Below are 25,132 nucleotides of genomic sequence, written 5' to 3' on the forward strand. Positions count from 1 at the left end.
GCTGCAAATGAGAAGCCGCCTCCCTATCACAACCTTGACCTTTAGACACCTCTAGTGCAGATGGGCTGTACTTTTGGGAAAGTCTCCCCTTCTAGCTTTCCAGAGATACAAGAGATTTAAGGGGGTCAGGAAAGGGGACCACTAGATAGAAATCTAATTAGGTGATTGTGCTTGAGGGAGCTTCACTGGCTGCTCGATAAACTCCCACACGCTTGCTCTCCTCCTCCCTCATCTCCCTCTCTCGATCCACTCTCTCTCCTTCAGCAGTCTGCACTCACCCCGAGATGCCGCCTGACAGTCCCCCTGCTGAGGGTGCAGTCAGAGAATTCAGATCGTGGCTCACTTACTACACACTCACTGCTGTTCCTGTTTCTTCAGAGAAATGAGTAGATGCATCCCTCAGCTGACAGTAAAGCTTTTGCTTATGGTGTCACTGTCTTTGCTCATTATTCTTGTACCTTCAGACTGAAATAAACCTGAAAGGATGATGAGAAGAATGATGAAAAGATAAGATCAGGCCTGTTTTGGTATACAGCACGCTCTGTTTTATTTTTTCACAGATCACTGTGTATTGAAAGGTTTCTGCTTCATCTCAACATGTTTTTGTGTGAGAACACACATATGTGTAAAAATAGAACAGAAAATAGCTGATTCCCAAATCAAAGAACCAAATGTATTTGTCTGAGCCCCATTAATACACATCCAGCAAATTCATTTTACAATACAGACTTTCTGTTCTCCATGATCATTGCACTATATACATTTATAAACATAAACAGTTCATAAACATAAAAAGTGATTGCACAGCAGCAGTCTTCCATAGAGGTAACTACAGTTCTGTAATTGTGTGTGTTCCCACTGTCACTCTGTGTGATTAAGTAAATGAAAGCATGTGAACGGTTACTCTGGGGGTTATAATTAAATCATGATATGGCCAGATGATGCATACTACTTTGTGTGTAGCAGTGCAGTGGGGATAGTAACAGGTGAAATCAGACGCTCAACTGTAATTTAAAACCCACAACCCCTTGCATCAGCCATAAATTCGTCTTAAAATTAAAATTGCATGGCACAGTAAGTCATGTGAACAAGTGTGGCGGAATTAACAGAAGGTAGTGTGATGTTTATCTAAACCTAACCATGATGGGGAACACACACGTGTCACACCTTTGGAGATCTATAGCACACGCTGGGTCACCAAACAGATAGAGTAAGTCAAGGAACTGTAGTCAGGTAGCAAATGTGATGAAATGAATCCTTTACTGTAGCATTGCTGCACATACATGCAAGGATACAAGGAAACAGTGGTGTATCCTGAGCCTTCAATATACCAACAACTGCAGGTGAAAACAATAAAAATAGTGCTTTGACTAAAAATATACTGTCCTGTCATCATATTTTAGTTGTCAAGCATAGGTATTATAAAATATCCACCTGTTGTCAACATTAGCGATCACCATTAAAAATATAATCTGGACAGCATTACATTTCAGAGAACTTATTTTGTCATTGCATTGCAAGGTTAAATCTTGGCATAACATCAACAATTTAAGCCTCAATCTAGACCGTGGCTAAGATTTCAGATGATTTTTTTCTTTGTTTTTAATCACCTTTGAAGTATAACCTGGCTCATTTCCATTTATTTCTAGAGCACAGATCTCGCAGCGTGCTAAGGGAAAGGCATGTGATTTACACTGAAATCATGCCATAGCATTTTGTAATTACAAAGTAAGCCATATTATCTCAGACTGGCTCCCTGAGCTGAGGGTATGACTAAGCCTGTTTTGTGTCTGTGATGCAACGTCAATGCTGAGGAGCCGTTTATTGTGAAGGTACAATTGTATCCCGGAAGTGTGCTTGGCAGTAGCTTAGTCACAGCAACGCATAGCCACCGCTCTGGCTCATAATTGAGAGTTTTATGCAGCGGTATAAATGAATGAGGCTGTCTCGCACAGACAAGACAGCATGAGCTTAAATACCACACAATAAAGCAAGTGTCTTTATTTGAGAGAAAGGTGTGGAGTATTTCTACAGTATTATTTTTTAAATAATCAATCTGCAGGCAGATGATGAATGAGCGACACATTTTTCTGGAAAGGACAAGAGCGAGAGGAAGATACCTTTAGAGGAGATAAATGCCGAGGACAAGGTATCAGAGGAAGGCGAAATGATGAATAGAGAGAGCAGACTGAGGAGGCGGAGAGGTGGAGGAGAAAGGATAGACAGAAGAAGAGTTCAGTCCTGTAAACAAAGCCGTGTTTATCATTTTATAAGTATCTTGTCTATTAAAGAGGAGAGTGCTACTGTAACAGCCGAGTAATAGTTTGATATATTTCCCTCGATCTTATCTGATACCGTGAGCTTTTGTGAGTCCAGACAAAGGAATTACACCAGTCCAACAGCCCGCTTTAATCATTCTGAGAAATGTCTCACTTAATAGTAGTTCTGGGGGGTTGTTTGTCATGTGTGTCTCTGCTGATTTCTAACAGTGCCTCTGAGCAGTTCACCTGTGTGTGTGTGTGTGTGTGTGTGTGTGTGTGTGTGTGTGTGTGTGTGAGTGTGAGAGAGAGAGAGAGAAAGATAGACTTCCAAAATCAAAATGAATTTGAGGGTCTTCTTAAAAGGTTCTACATAATCGAGAAAAGACAGAGGTGGATTTAAGAGAGACTGTCTGTCTCAACTCACAATTTACGTAGTTGAATTTTAGGAAGTTTTATTTTTGTGATGGAAAAACCTCGGTTTAATTTGTTCTGTCTCCTGATGCAACTTATCAAAGAGTGGTCATTTAAGTTTTGGATAGTAAGGATTATATTTTATATTCAGAGGAAGTTTCTTTTGTCAAGACTGAAAGCCCTTTGTGTGGAATAACAATGACAAATGACAGTAGCTGACTGTGCGTACAGTGGAAGTAAAGCTGGCAGCAGTGCAAGGGACTGTTGCTAAACAAATACCTATGGAAATCGTCAAGACAGAAAATAAAGAAACTGAGCTTCCATAGAGTTGTGCGGCAGCACTCAGCTTTTTCTGTAAATCAGAATAAAAACAATCATTGTCTTATTGACAAAATGACATTTGCCATCTGTGCTACGTGTCTGCTGCATTCTGTGATCGACAATAGAACAGCAGCAGATAGTGTACATGCACACAGCTGCTGTTTGGGGAGGAAAAGAGACTGAGCATCAGAACCACCTCAGGCATTTCTGCACCAATATGGCCGTTTTCCCTCAAAGAACACAAGCATACACAGCTATTCATACTAGTTAAGATGTATTGTAATGCTGTGCACTGCTGTTAGTCATTAATTTGCAATGCTTTTCTTCATAGTTCAAGATTGACCTTAAAACAATAGTTTGACATTTTGGGAAACATTGCTTACTCGCTTTCTGGTGGAGTGTTGGATGAGAAGATCGATACCACCCTCATATCTGTTCAATATACTAACGCTACAGCCAGAAGCCTGTTAGCTTAGCTTAGCTCAAACACTGGAAACGGGTGGAAACAGATACTCTGGCTCTGGCCAACAGCTACAAAACTGCACTACCAGTCACCTCTAAAGTTCAGCAATTTATATTTCTGAATTGTTTAATCCATACAAAAGCTGAATTAAGAACAATTTGCTGTTTTTTAGTAATTTCCTGGAATATTGGTTTGTTGCCTGGCAACTACTCAGAGCCAAAAAATAGTCACTTAACCTCCCATAAAATACCAAATTTTTGTTTTTTACCTTTTGTACAGATAAAACAAATTGGAAAATTGGAAAGAATTGTAGAGGTGCCGGTAAGCTTAAAATACAGAATCAAAATTTGTTACGGAGTACATTGTAATTTATTATTTTTGATGGTATTGTGTAACCATCTCTGTGAAAATAACTGTGTTTGTCAGGTTTGTTTCTGTGTCATGTACAGTTACCAGAAAAACTGCCATGACTGACTTACTGCACATATTCCCCAACCAAAAGAGCATAACCACGGAAGAGTAGTATTTTACGTGAATAAATACTGACACAACTGCAGATGTTATTATCGCTTTTTATTAAGTGCTTTAGGTGGGAAGCTTTTAGCACTTGCAAGAGTAGTTGAAAACAAAATAATTTCCTAAATATATTATCAACAGGAATAGATCTGTTATGTAAACTGATAAAAATGTCAAGCAAATCTCAAGCTCTTGGTAAAATATTCCCTGTCAAAATATAAATCTATTATCCTCACACACACAGTAGAAGTAGAATAGTTCTACCCAGCTCAGTGCAAGTGAGCTTTATTCAAAGCACCATCTGACTGATCATAGATTATGTGACTGCATATTTTTGGCACAGTTAGTTGAAATTAAAACTCTTCTTCAGTCTACAAAGTTTACATGATGAAGGTTTTAAAACACAAAGACATTGCAGTTATATGTAGCATAACATCACAGGGGGATTTTCTGCTTTCTCCTTCGTTCCGCTCCCCGAGCCCTTCACCTACATCCTCATCGTGTTCGCTGTCTCAGCTAATGCAGGAATCGGGAGCTAGCTAGCCTGTGAGTCACCCATAGTGACGTCCTCCAGCTCCTAGTTTGAAGCCTCAGAGCGAGAAGTGTAGTTGGCTCGCTCAGAAACTTCAGGAGGGAATATCTCTGCATCGCTGCCAGGCTGTTCAATGAGATTGGGTCACAGAGTCCTTTGACTGCACCTCTCCACATTGAGATATTTTTATGTAAGAATGTTGCACACTGTAATTTCAAGCTACTTTTAAGACTGATTTGTACTGCACCATATATTTTCTGCATCTTTTTATGCTTTATTCATCTACATTACAGGGTCAGTTATTGCTTTCATTTTTTTTTTTGAGTTTGTTGCAAACAAAGGTGAATGAACTCAAAACAATTAGATATATGTGGATTCCTATGTCGTGTGCGAGACAGATGAGACAGATGTGATGTGAAAATATCATTTATCAGCTTGTGGTTTGATGCATGCTGCAGAGTAATAGGATGAGAGAATGAATTGTCACTGAGAGGCTTGTGTTAAGGCGAAGGATCTCCAGGGGCTGTTTGATGTCTGTTCATCTCACAGTGAATCCTATCTCACCTATATTGTGTCCACACTGAGTTCTCAGAATTGGATCACAGTTGAGTGTTATCTTTGAATGAAGATCACTGTTATTGCATTAGATGGGAGGACTACACTCTCACCCAGTCTCTGTGTCTTTCTTTCTGTTCTTCTGCAAATTTGCATTTTGACTTTGCTCCTTCTTACGGCAAATACGGCACATTTGTGGAATATCTCTGTCCTTTACTCTAAAAAAGAAAAAAGGAAAAAAAGGAAAAAAGAAGAGAAAAAAAGCTTTTCAGTGAAGCATTTTGTAATGGTTTTGCATTTCTAACATGAAGACGTTTTTTTGTATCGCTGTGTCAACTTTGTGGAGAAAGACTTTTTTATCTCCTTGTGACTGTACCGCCTTTGAACTCCACTTTCATGGGGAACCTTCTGCGTCTATTTCATCCAAGTACATTCACTCTACCTCTCTCCCTCACTCATGAAAGAGGCATTTGAAATGTAAAGTGTAAAGTGCTTTTCATTTTCATTTTCTTGTTCCCATTGAGTGGATCTGAGTAAGAAATCTAACCTCTGTTTCTTTTCCCTTTTGTCCTTTCATTTCCTTTTTCACTTTTCTTTCCTTAGCTAATTCACACCATCAGCGTGGTAGATAGAGATGAGCCACAATCTGGTCATCGCTTCTACTTCACCCTGGCCCCTGAGGCCTCCAGCAATCGACACTTCACCCTGTGGGATGTCAAAGGTAAGCAGCCAAAGGTGCTATATTGGGGTTATGGGTGAAGATGTATATTTGTGTAGCTGTGCTTATGGCATTATCAGCATAAATACAACCAGGGGTCAACAAGACAAATGTTGTGAAAAATGCGATGGAGCAAGACTGTGCTGATAAAGATGGAGGCGTTTAAAATTTTCTTAACATTTTTCTGAGTGGCAGTGTGAAGGTCTGTGGAAATGCTTAAAGGCATTCTGCAAATGTTGTCCTTAAGGCAATATTGAGTTAGTTTAAAAGACTTCAGCTTCAAAACCTTCAAAACACGCACCAGTAGTTTTAATGTCTTAGTTTTTAACATAAGGTAATTCATAGAGCCCACTGCCAGAAGGTTTTGACAATCACAAGAGGTGATGAAAAATTAAATTATTTTATTTTAGATAAATACCACCTGTTCTGGTGCTCTAAGCAGAGTCATATTATGAGAAAGTATTCAGTGCCAATGCATGTGTGACACTGTACTTGCAAAGGACAATTAGGATTGTCAGTATCCTTCGTTTGACACAGAATCTTTTCCTGATTCCTCTTAAATAGGACATCAACAGCTTATACATCATTTCTCACTGTAACTGTAAAAACAGAACTTCTGTACAATGTAAGGAAACATTAAAATCACTGTCGTTCCCCAGTGATGACTTTGCTGTATCTGGTAAATGAGTCTTTTTCCATGCTTGTCTGTGTTTTTGCAAATGTGCTTGCAGATTCCACGTTTAGAGATGTGTACCTAAGTGAATGTGACATCTGGCTAAATCAAGATTGATCTGACACCAGGGAAATGTCAGGGGAGCAGCCGGAGCTAGGGAAATGTCACAGTGTGGAGGCAGTCCCACTCACACACATGTGTATGGAAACATGCATAACACAAGCTTTGTGTAATGTACAAACACATACTGTACTCGCTCACACACACACACCAACATCATGCAGACCATAGTTGTGTGCTTTTCACTCTTACCCCTTGCGTGAGTGTAAATGGCATGTTTACAAATGCTTGTAAATGGCATAGTGAAATTGTGTGTATGTAGGTTATAAGGGATTTCCCCAACACACACACATACATACACACACACACACACACACACACACATTTCCAAACCCTTACCATCACCACTGACCCAGAAATCTCAAATTTTTCACACACACACACACACACACACACACACACACAAATAAATACATACATTTGTTTAAATCTATGTATTTATGAACACAGACATGACTGCACATCATGTATATATTTCATTTTAAAGACAAATAAAACCCCACACATACTTTTTATCCTCCCACCCCTCTTTTTTTCCACTCTGGTGTCTCTTTTCATGGACACATTTGTCAACCTGTCACTTTCAATCTGTCACTTCTTCTTTTCCTCATCATGGCCTCACGTTGCGTTCTATCTCCAAGCCTTGACACACAATCATGAAAAGACATGTTTTCCCATGTTGCTAAAATGTCACTTGGAAAACGTCCCTGATCCTGTTTAAAAAGAAATCTCAGGTGATATGAAGCTGAAGAAAGTCGTAAATTTACATTTTGGTAAATTACTTTTGCTTGTGTCAATCATTTACTTGTCATTGTGTTTTGTTTTGTTTTTTTTGTTTGTCATCATTTGCCTTTTTTTTAAATCAGGTATTTGGTTGGTTTTCGCTTAGTGTTTGTTAGGGTTAGGGGATCATGGGGGATATATCTGTAAACATATCTAGCAAAGCTAAAGTGATGCAGAATCCAGGAGGAGTCATACCTGCTTACTTACTTACAATATGCTCCTGTTCTGATCAAGCCATATGTGTGTGTGTGTGTGTGTTTGTTTATCGGTTCTGATTCAAAACTACTCCGGAGGCCTCAGTCTATATGTATTCACATGTCTGGAGAGAATCTTTTCTTAGAGCAGACAGCCGTGGAAGAGAATGCTGCATAAAAGTCAAAATGACAAACTCAGGGGCGTAACGTTCCCGTACATAAACAGTAATATGAAGATTGTTCTACATGTGCCAGAGGAGTTGTAGGGCAACATGGATAACAGTGATATATGTTCGGGGAGATGGATTGCTCGGTACCCTCTATGAAAGTCTAGCCACAAAGCTGCATGGACTCTATTTGTCAAAGCTTCCTCCTGTATTCTACGTTACATTTATCTGTGTCTCTGGCAGAGAGCTTATAGATACACCAGTGAAGTTTAATTTGAAACAGTGGCTCTCTCACTCATTTTCTGTCTTGCGTTTTGTTTGCTTTGGAAAATAAATCGCACAACAGCACTTCACTCTCCCAGTGAAATCCATTTAACCCCACATTAAACTTGACAGTCCTGACACTGTTTGTTTGGAGCTCCTGTATAACAAGGATGGTACTCTTCTGTGTGTCTTTTTCTTCATCACTTGAACGCTAATTTGAACCCTTTCTTGAAGAAGATTATTTTTGGATCAGTTGGTAACAATCTTACATTGTCAAACCTGGATGTATCCTCTCATTGTAGTAATGTTAAATAGGCCCACATGATCAACACTTGCACCTCTTCCGCCTCAGTGCAGTTCAAAACAGAAAAAACAAGAAGGTTAATAAGAGCACTGGAGGGAGCCTCATCAATTTTAATGTTCAGTGGTAAAAACCACACATTGGTGAGCAAAAAAAGATTTTATTCCTCAAATATTAAATCACTCATGTGTAATTCTCTGTTTTACCTTGTCTCTCTGACCTTCCCACTCCCCAATACGCTGACACTGCCCACCCAGACAACACAGCTGGCATCCGGACCCAGCGGTCAGGCTTTAACCGCCATGAGCAGAATGTGTACTTCCTGCCTATCCTGGTGGTTGACAGCGGGCCTCCCTCTCTCAGCTCCACAGGCACCCTGACCATTCATGTCTGCGGCTGCGACACAGGTGAGAACTGCTGTAGGAGCAGCACCATTACTAACATTATCGTCACTGTCACCTCCTGCATCGGCAGCAGCACTGCCAAAAGGTCAGCTACATGCCATTGTTTTGGTCAGCAAACAGTTCACATCAGCTTCTGTTTGTGCAAAAAAGAAATAAAGCAAGGCCACAAATCTGCAGACAAACGGCCCTCAAGAGTGATTTCAGTTAATTGAAAATATAATGTATGCATCATAAAACTGTTTTTTCTCTTGATAAAACTGTGCTTATTCCTTGTCCACTGAACAGAAGCACAACTGCTGTTGAATCTGTACAGCAAATAATTTTTTTTTTTTTTGTCCTTTACAACACAGAGGGAGCCATCCAGTCCTGCAATGCCACAGCCTATGTAATGAGTGCTGCTCTCAGCCCTGGGGCACTTATAGCACTACTGGTCTGCATGCTCATCCTCATAGGTAAGCAGATGGATGTACTCATGTATGGATGGATGAATAGATGGATGGATGAGGGATAAATGGATGGATGTATGATGGATGGCTAGAGGGATGGATAAGCACAATTCATTAGCATTGCTTCTCTGTGATCATTGCTAAGTTCAACTGCTTCAGCAGGACCAGCAGGAGCATGAAGTTCAATAGTGTTACGTGCCATTTAAGAGGCAAGTCTGAGGGCTGCGCCAAAAGATAAGACTCCATGTCTTCTGGTCATAAAATCATACAACCCAGCATGAGTCTTTTAATGGATTGGCCTCTTTTAGAGGGTATCTATATTTCACGAATGAAATTGCACGTGCAGCAGGAAGAAAACCAACAATTTTCTTCTATCTCTCTTTCAAGAGGAGCTCTCCTGTTGGACATTTTGTCGCTGCATTTATGAGAAGACAGCTTTTGTTTAAACAGACGCACATATGATGCCTGGGTTTATGAATGATATCAAGCCACTTTGATCCTTGTAACACAGATGGCGAGGGAGTGAATGGGAGTAAAGTGGCGGGGGGGGGGATTGACAGAGCAAACAGGCAAAATAGCTGCCTCAGCACTTGTATCCCTCTGGAACAGCAGGCTTTAAATAGACGGGGCTTTCCAGACATTCTTTGATTTTAATACACAGACCCATATACACGCATGCACAAAGCATACACATGCATGCACACGCTCACCCTCTCAGGCACCAAAGAGGTTTGGTATTGTCATATTTTAAAAATTTATGAGTTAGCCCCCCCCCCCCAACATCTGCACATCTTAGCATCCCACTCCTCGGTGACAGCGAGAAACGACATGGCTGTCGTGGTGTTTTGTCTCTCCTGCTCATGCCCCTACACGTGAGGCTGAGTGATGGACGACGTGACAGTAGGCAGCTTTGTCTGTGACTAGCATTTGCTATATGTTTCTTTTAAGAGCTTCTCTAATGAGAGTTGTTAAAAGTCTGTCTGCATTAACCGAACCATCTACTGGAGTGAACTTCAAAAGCAGAGCATCATTAATTCATCATGGTTTTAAAAGCCTCAACAGAAAATGTTATGTACAAATCTGAGGCAACCTCTGCTGGCTACAAAAAAAAAGCTGTAGTTACAGCTTATCGTGGTTTTGGTGTCTGGGATAGACAACATCCTCTCAAAGGCCAGAGTAGAGAACAATTCTTTGGCCTTTAAACGTGTCAAAAACAACACCCCTGTGTAGAAAAACAGAGTTGCACAGTAAAAAATAATCTTTTTTCGATGTAGTATGAAAAGATACATTATGCAGAGTAACATGCTTATGTTAAGACTGAGATATTTTAACTAATGAATGAACTGATGCCATGTTGATTCCAGTAGTGTGAGAGACTCTAATTGGTGCTAAGCTCATGCCACTTTGAGTGACTCATACGGATTGGTAGAAGATGGACTGAACACTTCTCATCGAAGCACTGACGGGAAGGCTAGATGGGAATGCCAGTCATGTGGACGGTAAAATCTCAGGGCTGCAGGTGCTGGAATCAGCCGGGATGAACAGTGTTTTCACAACTATCGCGTGGTTGGAAAAACAGACAGTAGCACGTCTTGCAGCAACAATCTCATCGACTGCCCAATACTTACTTGTTCCTCCTTCACTTACAATACACTTGAACAGACACGCACAGCTTTAATGTGTGTCCACTCGTGCATGCTAAACATACATCCACACGCTTAGATAAATCATTCTTCACCTATTAACTGCAATGCAATCCATTCTCTGTGTGTGTGTGTGTGCCATCACTGTGGGCATTGTGTCTTCTCAAGCACGCGCGCACACACACACACACACACACACACACACACCCTCTGCACACACATTGACTACCTAACCAGCCATCCAGCACTCCCTCTCTCCAGAGGCTGGACCACCTCTATTACATCAATTGTTGGATGATGAGAAAAATGAAAACAAATTTCTGCCTAATTACCTTACAAACAAACAGTCCCTCCATCAGTTCATTTATAGGCCTGATGTGATGAATCCATTCCACTGCGTCGCAGCATCTGCATGCATCCATTCCAATTACCTCCCATCTGCTTGTGATGAACTCCTGGGTGGGGGCAACCAGCGCAGCCCAAGGGTAAATTAACCGTCTTGTCAGGAACGCTTATCGCAACATCTGTGCACATGGGGACCAGCTTTGTATGTATAGGCAGATAGACACAGCTATGTATGCTTCTTACAAAGGTAAGATCTGTACATGGTGTAGTGTTAACATCGCCTGAGGCATGCTAATCTCCAAGTTAAATAGGTTTTGAATGGCTTACAGCTCAAGCATCTGCGTACCTAATAGGTAGTGACACACATGCTATCAGTGAGGAAGGATGTCAGAAGTGAGATTATCTGATCGTCTTTGCTTCACACTGATCTGCCACATACTCCTTCAATACAGTGTGCTGAAGAAGCAGCTGATCTGCACTTGTGAGGGGACGTAAAGTTTTCTATCTCTTATTACTCTCCTCATTAGTGTAAATTTAGAGTAATTGTCTTAGCGGTTGTTTAGTATGCATGGCAGTGCGTGCTGCAATTTACCACAAACCATGACTGCTTCCTCAACCCAGGGGCAATTAGTTCGCCCCATTCACGGCGAAGAAGAATAAACACAATGGTTACAGACACCGCTTTCCCAGTGGAGCCCAGCAAACAATGTAGGAGAAGAACGATTGTACATTATCCAGTCAGAGATACTGCATAAAATCCCCATTCAAGATCAGCAAGCCTCTTTAGGCTGGCACAGCTTTTTAGGAAAGGAACACATGGGGTGTTTTCACTCCGCAAGTTATTTTTTAGGCTATTTACACCATATGAAGACAATTTCCAGGAGCAGCAACAAGTCATTTGTACAGATTATATGCTTGAAACTGATGGGGTTTTTTTTTACTGTTTACAAGAAAGAAAACAGTTGGGGGCGGGGGTGGGGATGGAAGGTGAAACATGGTGTTTTATAGCCGCATCCTGAGTTCCAAGGTTACAGTGAAAAAGTAGGCTGCATTTGTCCATGGGCTTTTTTTCATACATACTAATATTTGTGCTTTAACATGTAAATTTCTTGCACACAGCAAATAAAGTCCTGTCGTCGATCTAGTTGGTCCGTGGATGCAATGTGTGGATGGGTGTACTGGTGGGTTCAGAGCGTCAAACAGTCCGTGCCGTCCCAGACAGCACAGGTCCCCATTATAATTGATAGTCTTTATATCTCCTTGGGCTTGTAGGCATTTGTTTTCGGCAACAAGCTATCTGTTCCAGAAGATGCACGGTGCCTGCTGGTTAACGATCTGTCCCTTCACTGGTATCCCTGGATAGGAGTTGCTCAAGAAAAAGGGATTGTGTGTGTGGTTTCACAGTAACACAGGCCATAGATGACTGACCACAGGAAGCATATCCTGCTGCCAGTCCAAACTGTGTAACTCAGGGAAAATATGTTCAACTCTTTATCTGGGTCCCATCCACCTTTTTCGTCACAGAAATTCACTCATAATAAGCCTGACTAACCAATATTCAGTGTTTCTCAGCATGTGTGAGGATTACTCATAGCCATTTTAAAAAGCAAAGCACATGTCTGCTAACTCTTTGCCAATTGAAATGAAATTGTAAAGTGGAAGAGCAAACAAATGAACCAGGGCCCATTTCACTAAATGTAACACATGATTTGCTACATGAGATCATTTTAATTTGTTTTAGAACTCAATACGTTTCTTCAATTTTATTATTCAGTTATTCTCTCTAAATTAGACACATGTCTGTATTTGAGATGATTCACCTTGCACCCCTTCCAGGCATGAGACTATTGTAAATGGAGTTGTTCATTATCTTTCTCATACTTCCAAGTGTGCATAAGTCATTCATAACTTCATATAATATGTTTGGCAGTTACATTTGGTGCCAAATCTGGTCACCTGAATCTGTGGAAGGCATCAGAGAGAAGGGTGCAGCCCAGGGGAGGGATGCTGGAGTCAGGGTGGGTGGGTGTCTGAGCTAAGTGAGACTTGTCTAATCAGAAATGTAGGCAGTAATTAAAATAACTAAGCTGGCATTAAAGCCTCATTGATTTAACTGTGCGTACACCCTTTGTTTTCCTCTTCACTCATTAGTCTATAACGTGATCCATTTCAATTGTTTTTCCTTGTTTTAATCCAGACTTGACTTCTGAGGCATTTCTCCAATGTTTTTCAGTTTATTTTTCTTGTAAGGTGGCTGCCTCTGGTTTTAAGTAGTGATGGAACCACAGAGTCTTAGTTTCATTCACTTGGATGAGTATTGATATACAGATCGGTCTCCATTAGGCCTTTTGAATCATATTTCTGGGCAAGGCAATCAGGATTGTGAAAAATCAATGCTCATGCATTTGTAATGTAAAACTTGATAATATATTATCTTCCCCTGCTGCGCCTTTGCCCTGAGAGGTGAAATTAAAGTTACAGCGGGAGTAGTTAGAAACTTTCCCATGGAAAGAGCTTGCAAATCCATCATGCACAGTGCATGTTTGATGTGCAGCACCATATGTATACATCTAGTACAATTATTTTCTATAGTATGGTTGCTAGTAGTGAATGCCTTAAGTCTGGGTTTGGTATGTCATTATTCTCAGCAAGATGAAGAGGAATCCCATTTTTGCATGCGAGCTCTTTAAACTCAGCCTGCCAACTCTTAATCCTTGTCTGCTGTGCAGCAAGAGAGTTAAAGCCGCAGATTTCAAAACACTTGCTATAATGACAGTTTATAAAATCCCTTAAACAGGAACCCGTCTCTCCCCTGGCTTTTATCTCAGCCGACTGTTCAGGTTGATCTGAGGAATTCATACTTAACCTTTAAGCTGTTTTGTGCAAAAACATGAGGGTGAAACATGTCCCGACACTTAAGAATAGCAATATCTTCTTTATGAACTCATTCAATTAACATGTTCATGTATAACTTTAATGCTGAAATACAATCTTTTCTTTCTCTATTTTCCTGTCTTGTTCTGTGTCTCTATCAGTCCTTGTGTTGCTGATCCTGACCCTGAAACGCCACAGGAAGGGCCAGAGGATGGCAGAGGACGAGGAGGACATGAGAGATAACGTCATCAAATACAATGACGAGGGCGGAGGGGAGCAGGACACTCAGGCATACGACATGAGCGCCCTGAGGAACCTCTATGACTTCCCAGAGGCCAAAAGCTGTGACTCTGGCCCAGACATCCGCTCACTGCCGCAGTGGATACAGGCAAACCGTGTGGGTGGTGGTGCAGAGGGCGCTGCAGCAGCGGCGGCAGACTTCTCCCTATTCAAAGGCTACATCCGAAAGAAGGTGGAGCAGGCTGATGCTGACCTCTCGGTCCCGCCGTATGACTCCTTCCAGACGTACGCCTTTGAGGGCACCAGTTCACCAGCGCTCTCGCTCAGCTCCATCCACACGCTGTCTACCACCTCGGAGCAGGATTTCTCCTACCTCAGCGACTGGGGACCACGTTTCAGGCAACTGGCGGGCTACTACGCTCCAGGGAACCCTGAGGAGGAAGGGTCCTAGCACAGCTTCTCCTCTGCAGAGAGACATTTAAACTCCCTCTTCTTATTCCTCCTCCTTCTCTGCCTCCTCCTCTCACCCTCTGGCGCTCTACTGAGATCATCAGAGCCAGCACTGTGTACTCCTTAAAACAGAGCATTGCCTCTTTATCTCTTTGAAAGAAAGTTACCAGTGTCTTTTTGTACGCACTTCTGATTGGTTTTCAGACTTCGACATGAAAGCCCTGGCAATGATACGAGAAAGAGGAATGAAAGCCTAAATTGCCACTCAGGCACGTGTGAAGGGAGGATTTTTTTTTCTCTTCCACACCATAAATGAGAATCCTTATTTTAAGCTATGAGACTGTTTTCAAAGTTCAGAGAATCAAGATTACATATGTAGGGTTAAACCATGCCAAGGTAAACTGTTCCACAAACATGTATTTATTTGGGAGGAAATATTTATGTATTTATTTGTTTTTATGTATTTATTTATTTATTTACACCAGTATCATCATGGTAACTGAAACAGTGGACTCTGCTGAAGTGCTCCAGAAAAAAGGGGAAGAGAGGAGGACATTATAGAAAGGAACGAGAGACAACATTGAGGAAAGAAAAGGCTGCAGGGGCAGAGGACTCAACACAATGCTGGCACAGAGGTGACATCTGGGTCATTGAAAAAAAAAATTATGGAAAATATTTGTATTTATTTTCTATGACCACTTTTGTAAAATAACCAACTTAAGACAGATAAAAAGCAAAGGGCAAATAGAAAGAGGGAACAGATGGAGAGAAAGAACTGCAGAAGAGCTGCCAGTTCACTCTGAACGGTTGAGACTGACATACTTCTGCTATATTTTAGCGATTTATAAAGTGGGTTTTCAGAGGTCACAAACTGAGGACAATTGTGTGTTAACAGTTTCTTTTCTTATCCTCTTCACAGCCAATTGTAAGGCAATAAGGCACAAACCACAACAGTGATTTAAGACTAAACAAAATGACTGTTTCATGGAATTGGCTGGTGGCCAGCTTTGTCCCACGGGGGAGGGGGGGTGCAATCTTCATTCAAGATTTGTGTGTGAATGTGTACAATATGTTCAATTCTTTTTATATCCTGAGTCGTTTTGATTTTGCTTTTGATATTTCGTTTCCTTTGGGGGAGGGAGGGTGTAGTAGTGGCAACAGGATGGTTGTGTCTAATTAAGAGGGAGAGGTTTAAAATGGTAACACATCCACCTGTTATCCACAACCTATTCAATGTTGACCTTAACCTGCAAATGTATGGAAAATTAAAAAAAAGAAAAAAAGATTAAAAACAAATAAATATTTAATTTTTTTGGTAAAAACCTACATCTCGCTGTGTCCAATAAACTGCTTTACTCGCTGAATTACTCAGTAAAAAGAGATCACAAGGAAAAAGTAAATAGAGCATCAATGTTACTAATTATTGTTTGCCACTTGTTTGCTGAAGATGTCTCCTGAATTATGAATGATGACGGAGCTAGTTTGTGTTTACACCAGGGCTAGATTCAGAGAATAGCCCTAGATGGAAACAACCAGACCATATGACAGGCCAGAGCCAAACAAAGACTCCTTTCAGCATGGCTCCCTCCTGGCTGTCTTCTGCCAAACTACAGTAATTGTCATAGTCACCAGAGGATGCTGAGGCATATGAAGCAGCTTTCATCTTTCATGATCTGCTGCTAAAATGGCCAGTCAGACAGTGGCTGGGATTCATATTCAATTGCTTTTATAACCGGGTTTCAAAGAAAATGTCAGCGTTTCTTTCCTGTCACTCGTAGGTCTTCTGTATCCACCGATTGTTTGCTGAGAGCTGACACTGTGTTTCAAACATAAATTATCCATCACCACTAAACAAAAGAGGCCTTATCCAGACTTCTGGTGTTCTTTCATGGGGCTCAAACAGCAGCAACTTGAAAAAAATAGAAAGTATTGCAGCTGTCACACTTTTTTTTTTGTTTTTTTGGGTCTATACAAGCACAGAAGTGTTGCCACAATTAGCAGCACAGCTGGACTTCATGGTGTTGCAGTTGCAGCATTTCAGGCTTTTACTCATCTGTCATTAATTATATCAATGACCATATTAAACTGTAATTCCCCAAGGATATGAATGAATAGTCTGGAAGAATTTAGTAATGACTAATTAAGCTATGTTAAAGTTGGAACTCAAATTGATTTCACAATCTGAACCCCATTTTACATCACTGCCTTTATCAGTGTGCAGCATACTCTGTTATTCTGTATTGAGCTATATTGCTTCAGTGTGGGTATTTACTAAAGTAAATTTGCCAAGGAGTGATTTGGCCATCTATTATTAATCATAGCCTTTAGCCTAACAGCATTTGCTAACTGATGAGCAGATGTCATGGTCTTGATGGATCTACTCAAATAGAAGGTCAGCGTCCACGGTCACAGTCGTACAGGCAGAGGTTAACATGTGTCCGCCTTTAAGGAAACTGTGCAAGACAATGTCACCCACATGGCCACAGGTCGTGTGACTAATGCTGTGAAAGCTGAGGTTAAAGAGTAAGCACATATTCAGGGGAAGAAATCTCCCTTTCAGTCCTGTTTTCCCTCTAAATGAGCCTTGCATTCATCTTCCATCACTGTCAGAAAAAATGTCATAGCTTAGTGATGGCCTGCACATGTGAACATATGAATGTGTTGAAGTTAATCAGAACATCAACCCCCCCCCGCAACTCCAAGGGCAACATGAGGCTCGTCATCCATTATGCAGATAGTTGTTTTGTGATTGACAGTTCTCTTGGGGGATAGCCGTGTGCACATTAAATATCCTCTTCTGTCTGGACTTGGCTGGGTAATGACAATTGATTAAACATTGGGCGGAGGGTATGAATTTGCACTGCAGAAAATATCAATCATATACAGCCTAATGGCTGAATGGGGTTGGTTATTTAGTTTTCATACACACTCAAAACAAAAACTTTCACCTTCACCAGGGTAACAACAAATCTATTTAGCTAAAATACACTACAGAGGAAAACCCGGCTTCACTGCAACAGATGCAAATGTAGCATTTTGAGAAGCTGAATTAATAAAGTGAGATGACTATGATGGTTAGGTGCCCATTGATGCTTTACAAAAATTGCACTCATGTAGAGAATCGTTTTAGCGTTTGTTTTATTCACAAGGTGATATCCATGCCCAGACAAGCACTTCATTCAAAGCTTGGATAATGACAATGACTTTCTTTGTTGCTGTTTTTTTGACAATACATTACTTCGGCCTGTGAGGATTATTAAATTCATTTTATACTAAATTAAATCAAAAACGATAGTAACATTTATTCGTTTAGTACTCATAAAAACTCAGGACATGAGGTGCTTGAAAATCTATTGATAACAGCTTTGTGAGGTTAAGCATAAAAACAAAGTGAGATAAGGGTAGAAAAAAAGGACAGAGTCATGAAATAAACAGGGCCAACACATGAAGGCAATTTAGAGATGCCTCTTCACTCAACCTGCAACGCTTTGGATTATTGATGGAAACCTACACAGGAACGTGGATAACATGTTGCTCCACATAGAAAGGCAGCAGTGGACTCAGAAAACAGGAACTAGATGTATTTTTATTTCACAGTGACACTGCCACCATCAAATAAAAACACATCTACAAAGATAAGGCTTAAGATGTTAAGAAGATATTGATTCTGTTATTGCCTGACCTCCTCAGGCAGGTTGCTCCAAATCACAGAAACCCTGATGGTAAAAGCCCAGTTACCTCTTCCTTTAATGCTGAATGATGGATCAGCCAGAAGGGCCCTGCTGGAGGATCAGACGCTCTGAAGTGGCTCACAGAAGGACAAAATGTGGGCCCTGTAGCTTGGGTGCGGACCTAACCAGGATTTAAAAGTGATCTGTAAAATTCAAGTTAGAGTAATGATTTGCAAGGGGTGACATGGAGGATGCCTCTGATTTACTGTATAAAATACTCTAAGCAAAGAGTGTAAACAAGGATCAAATGGCTTAAAAAAAAGGTCCCACATCCATTACTTTTTGATTTTACCGAGAGCTGCAAGTACACTTGAAAGCAACAGCCCTGTGCAAGTTTCATCTGTTGGCTGCTGCAACTCCCCCGCATAAGACAGCACTCTCAGTCTCTTTCAGTCTGAAAGTTCCCAAAAATAGCAACGAGCCAAAGTAACCAATGGACAGGTGAGATAAGTTGTGTGTAGCAAGTCAGAAAAACCCAGATATTTTCTGCAGGTGTGGGATTAACCAGAAGTGGCACGAGAGGACTCCATTGGGATATGCAGGTGTTTACCTGTTTCTGCTGGATATGTAGGCTAAGTATTAAACTGTATCGCTGAGGCAGCTGTAATGAGGCTTCTTCCCTCCTTGTGGTCAAAAACCTTCAAAGCTGAATTCTGTATTACACTGCTTTCACATATTGATAATGTCTGGCTTATTTTCCAAGGTAATGATGAAATGCTAGAGCGACACTCAAGTGTGCCTAAGAAACCAACATCTACAACAGTCACGTTATGTACTCGACTAGAGCACACTCTTGATCAATCAGGTGAGGACTTTGTGCATGGATGCCCAACCTTTCTGTTTTGTAAATTTCCTTGATGTCCGGTTGAGCTGAATTCATGCAGCTGTCAAAAGATCCCTCATCGTGCAGCAGCTACAGCTGAAAATGAAAACGACTGTACAAGATGGAGTGGTGGATTGATGTGAGTGTGTTTCTCAAGCCTCTGTGAATGGTTGATATTTAGGGAGCTGAGGGAAGTTTCATTTGTTAGGGTCATGGAAATGAGAGGTGATTACACAGGTTTATGATGATATATCTCTATAAACCTCTTTCACTGCAGCAATTCTCTGGGGTTACTAAAAGTTGATGTTTTTGTTGCTGTTTAGTCAGATTCCTTTATTTAATATGGGGAAATAATATAGTAGAAAAATCAAAGAAGGAGAATGTGAAGGTGCTACATCACCCCTATATCACTCCTTCACCTTGCCTGGCTTTTGCTCATGGTGTGTGTGTGTGTGTGTGTGTGTGTGTGTGTGTGTGTGTGTGTGTGTTTTCATTTTTCTTCATTTAAGAACGTGTTTCTTTGTTTTCTTGGTTGGGTGTGCTGCTCTCATTAACAGGTTGATGTACGAGCCTTGTGCTCTACCAGGTGTTGTCAATTTGGATTTTACCATGTGGGATTTGTGGGGGGATGAAGCGTTACGTTTTTGGTTTTCTCTTTTGGTTTTCTTTTTTCCTTTCAGCCAAGTAAAATTACCTCTTGTCTGCATGTCATGTTATAGAGTAATTCTGAAGCTAGAATGTCAGTGGAAAAAAAATGTGTGTAGTCAACTCCTTTAGATGGGTTTTTTTCTGACCCTTCTTGATGTCCAGGTGGTTATGACCATCAGGTATTTAAGGCAGCTTTTTCCTTCACTAAGGTTTTTGTTTGTGGGCTAAGGGACCCTCTCTGTCCCTGTGCTTGTTTCTGTGTTCAGTCTAAGCAGTCAATTCAAAGTGTGTACACCTACATAGGAGGTCAGCCGTGGCGCCTCTATAACTCGTTGCACATTGACAGTGTAGCAGACAATTGATTTGACGCTGTCTCTGTGTTACTGCTTTTGAGTCTGCCTCTGCAGCATCTCTGTCACTTTAAATAAAGGAGGACAACTCACTGAGGCCTCACAAAACAATGTGGAGAACATTCGTGCTGCGTTGTCCTTGGACATGCAGCCTGTGTGGGTGCTGTGAAGTAGATTATTTAACAGCTTTAGATGCATGAGGTTTATGATTTTTATTTATTGCTAACATGCAAAAATATGATGCAGAAAATTGTGAGTGTTGCCCACACATGCTTCTGTCTGCAGACTGACAGGGAAAAAAACAAACATTACAAAAACACACAACATTCATTTTACCATACACTACAATTGCTGGTATTTGTATTATTTTAATAGCCTATAATTATTTTTTTGTTGACTAATGAAAAATGCCCATTCCCATCTTAAGGGAAAACATGGTCTGTATCAGATTTTGTTGCATGCTACTTTTGATCTTCAGTTCTTGGGTATGTAGATGCAAACAACCTGCATAACCAACATTATTTTGATTATGTTTGTCACAATTGATTCAAATATGATATTTAATTATGTATTCAATCTGCCAGAGGGGAAATTAATTAGATTAATTAGATACCATGCTGTGAGGACCATACCGTAGACTCTCAGGATAAAATTTCAAATTGATGCCTTAATCAGAGAATAATGAATCTTCCTCTTGATGATGATGCCCTCTCTCTTCACACCTTTTCTCTCTCATTTCTGGCAAATCAGCAAAATAGTTTGCTTTGTGAGACGAAAAGCTGCCAATCCAACTACCAAGTTTACAGTTGAAAGGTGGCTCGATCCACTCTCATCTCTCTTTGTAGATGCCCTTGAGACCCCATTTCTGTGGCCTTGCCTCCTCTAAGGCTCCACTGGAGCTGTAAGATGATGCCTCCATCCCTGAGAACATCACTCCACCTGAGCTCACATCAACCGTCATCACATCTATCAATGTTTTCAAAAAATTCTTGTCTCTCAACAGGAGCTCCCTTGAGCCATCAACCTTTTAGAAAAAATTAAACAACATAAAATGCCACATTCAGAAACCTGAAGACATGAAGATGTTTGATGTTGTCATATGCCCCCACAACAAAAGGCTACCTCTGTTTGCCCTTTAAGCCCCTTGCAGCAGGTTTTGATCTGGTGCATACTAATATTATTTAATTCAGTCATTTAACCAGCCCCTCCCAAAGGCTGAGCCAAGGGGACTTACTGTATAGGCCCATAGCTACCTGTCAAATGTTGTCTTATTGAACTTGTAACACTTCATCAGTAATATTCATTTAAGATTTATGGATGAATTAATGCGTGTCCAGGCAGTTGATCTCTCTACTGGGAGGTGTTTCAAGCATGAGCTTCTTTTCCCACAGGGAGATAGACAGTTAGAGTCTCTCATGCCTCAAGCCATACTGTATTAGTTTCTATGTAATAGTAGGAAGACACAGAGCATACATCACTGCATGCAGAGGTGTTCCTCAACTATCCTCCACAATTTCTTGCCCCGGTTGGATCAATTGTCCTCTAAATAGAGGTCGCAATTCAGCTCAGGGTTGACAAAGTACCAAACTTGTCAAGGGCAAGGGTAGAGCTGCACTGTTGTTTCTCAAATTTAGTCTTTGATCCCTGTTCGTTGTTTTATTTATTTTGTTGTTGTTGTTGTTGTTGTTGTTGTTGTTGTTGTTGTTGTTGTTGTTGTTGTTGTTGTTGTTGTTGTTGTTGTTGTTGTTGTTGTTGGACTCAATTTCTGGGGAATGATTTCTTTTTATGTATGAATGCTAAATGGGTTTTTACTCTCTTCCCCTCTTGATTGACTATTCAAACATTTCCAGTGGCCCTACAGACATGAGCTACCACACAAAAATGACCTATCACTTGGCATTCAGGAACAGTGCAAGATAAACTCCAGTAAATGGTAGCTGAACATCGATAAACAGGCTTGTACTGCCAGTTCAATATGCTCGCCAGCACTGTGTTCTCATGCTTGTGGTAAAACTGACCATAAAACGGCATTTGGCACAACAGATGCTGTAAATGTAAGGGAAAACTAACGTAGAGGGTATGTCACTCACTTTTGAGTCTCACTTGAATCAGCATTGTGTTGTCAAAAACGAGCCATGACTATATAAATATGAAATGTCATCAGTGCTGTTATGATCCATTGCTATTCATGAGCAGAAGATGTTATAAGGTCACCTCTGTAAAAAGGCCTGGAGTCTCTAAAGGGGCTGCTTCAACAATAGACTTGAGAGGCTCAGTCTGCCGTAGCCTCGCTCTTTGATTAGGAATCACATGTGCCTGCATTAATAAGAGACAACCTAATCTAGGTATGCTCATTCCAGTGGCTGAACAATGGACATGGCCTTTAATTAGAAAAGGAAGCATTCATGTTTAATGAAAATAAATAGCATTATAGTAAAGGGCAGCACAGGAGCTCAGTGGTGAGCATTGTCGCATCACAGCCGGAGCATTTCTGTGAGGGGTTTGTTGTTCAGTTCATAGAGTTCATGTCGCAGTTCACACAGTTCAAAGACATGCAGGTTAGATTGTTGGACACTAATGGTGTGAATGTGTTTGTGCATCTATACTGATAGTGTTGGGCTTGTGATAGACTGGGCCTGTCTACACGGTGAAAGGTTGAGTGGAGTTATACCGTTTGGATTATAGATGCTTATGGCTGAAGCAGAAGTGAGGCTAGGACATGAATACAATATCCCCTACATACAGGCCCCAAACCCCTCAGAAAATGTGACCAAACATCAACACTGTGTGCTGCTACAGAACACATGAAACCGTGTGCATATGCAGATGTGGAGAGAGGAATAGGGTAAAAGATGTTTATTATTATCTGAGGAAGAGAAGCAGGGCCAGATGATGATGATGGGGAGGAGACAGAACAGACAGGACCGCAAAGAAGACAGACAGAAGAACAGGATGAGCACTGGGGAAACAGGCAACAAGAAGTAAATGCTGAAGAGTAAGACAGGTGACAAATTTTACTCAAAGCATAGCACCACTGACCAGTTTCAGAGTCTACAACTTGACAGAGTGGAAGCGGCAGGGCTGAGCTGGTTGCAGCTGGTGAGATTCTGCTCTGACTCCAGCACACCTGTCTCCACACACACACACACACACACACACACACACACACACACACACACACACACACACACACACACACACACACACACACACACACACACACATGGAGTGGCAACAGGTTAGGGAGACAGTAGCTGTGATTACATGTGCATGGTTTTTTTTTTTTTTTCCATTCCAATTTAAGATTTTAGGTTTACCATTTACATGGGAGCTGATTTTAATATGGTCTAGTGTTGCAGCTGTGTGACATGTGCAGCAGTTAACAGGACATCATACATTCCTCATTCTCAATGGTTATCTTAATCTCTGCCATCCCTCTCAAGACATGCACGGAAAGAACACCGCCAGAAAATAATCAGGTTGAGTAATTTTACATGGTTTTTTTTTTTTTTTTTTTTTTTTTTTATGAAATCAGTTTATGAAAAGGTTTAAATTACCCCTCTGCAACTGAAATTTGGGGGAGCAGTAGCAATCAGGGGAAAAGAAAGGGCAACTAGTTGAGAGTTTCAAACACTGGTGACAACAGAGGCCTGAAATGTTACAACATAGCAAACGGCACAATCTGGCAGAGATTGCATGATCAACAGAGGCTTTTCAACTGGCCGGATTGAGCGATGGGCTGCAGGTGTTTCAGGCTGCCAGTGCTGCGCCACGCCCCTGTTGGAGAGAAGACACACGAACACTGACGACATAGGGGGAAAAAACACACTGGGGGAAAAAAGCACTAAGCCCAGCCAGGCTGTTACAGTTTGGGCATTTAAATTGAGTATAACTGTAACATTAGGCTCTATGTAAATGTACCCACTGAAATGGAGGTGGAAGGTGAGGCACACGATGTTCCAGGAGCAGATCCAGATCTAACAAGGAGGTTTATGTGCCCTTTTTTTTTTTTTTTTTTTTTTTTTTTTTTTTTTTAGGCTGGGCAGTACCTGATACTTGTGCCACACAATACATTTGTATTCAAATATGCAGGTAGTTTAAATCATTTGTTCTGAGATATAAACCACACTGACACTGTCCTGATGAAGCTGATTAAATTGTGTTTTTCAGTCCTTGAAGATTTTTTTTATTCTTTATTTTCATTAAGTCATGAATATCTGCAAATGCACTGAGCTGCTGCTTCAAAGGGTCTGCTGTGCTGTACGGATTATTTTTAAGGATATAAGGACTTTTTTTTTTCCACACCTCCTCTCTACCTCTGACATTTCAGCAATGAGGAGAGGGAAGCAAACACAAAGACTTAGCCTTCCTACATTACTAAGTGCATGGCAGCAGAGAGGAGAGGCCCTAATGGAGAGAAACTGCAGCAGGTCTTGATATGAATCCTCTGAGACACTTTCATGTTTTTTCTCGTCGAGTTGAAGTGGATTTCTCACACTGTGGAGAAACAAAATTAGAGTCTGATATGTTTATGTAGAGTGTGAGCCATTAACAAAGCTCATCAAAACACCTCGGATTTGACAACAATGGGTGTGCCTTGTTCCGTAAAGAGAGAGGGGGGAAAAAAATTCAATTAACCAAAAGTGCATGTGATCATATTTTGAAAACAGCAAAACTAATTTAACTACCTCAACCAAGTTTACTAATAGGTATTTATTCATGTCCCTGTCTTCCCATCTGTCATATTTATGTCAACATTTGGGAGTTCTCAGGCCCAGACGTATCGGAATCAAAAGCAATCCCGCACCTCAGAATGGTACCCAGAACAGAGATATAACAAATAACACAATAATTAGATGAGATTCTTTTGTTTGAAGCTTGCCAAGCATTTCCATGACA

General features: G+C 40.9%; 1 protein-coding gene across 10 annotated transcripts in view; it reads left to right on the forward strand.

Moving 5' to 3' along the window:
• The window catches only part of LOC139630484 (cadherin-22), a 220,045-nt gene extending 204,038 nt beyond the window's left edge, over positions 1–16,007 (forward strand). For all 10 annotated transcript variants that reach the window (XM_071493972.1, XM_071493976.1, XM_071493971.1 and 7 more), the window contains 4 exons: positions 5,663–5,780; positions 8,537–8,686; positions 9,034–9,135; positions 14,153–16,007. In XM_071493972.1, the coding sequence (XP_071350073.1) occupies positions 5,663–5,780; positions 8,537–8,686; positions 9,034–9,135; positions 14,153–14,682 (900 nt within the window). In that variant the 3' untranslated portion in view covers positions 14,683–16,007. The remainder of the gene's footprint in view (positions 1–5,662; positions 5,781–8,536; positions 8,687–9,033; positions 9,136–14,152) is intronic.
• The last annotated feature ends 9,125 nt before the right edge of the window (positions 16,008–25,132 follow it).

This window comes from Trachinotus anak, unplaced genomic scaffold (genome assembly GCF_046630095.1).
Source record: "Trachinotus anak isolate AG129_WGS33_773 ecotype Australia unplaced genomic scaffold, CSIRO_AGI_Tana_v1 ptg000013l, whole genome shotgun sequence".
Classification (NCBI taxonomy): Eukaryota; Metazoa; Chordata; class Actinopteri; order Carangiformes; family Carangidae; genus Trachinotus; species Trachinotus anak.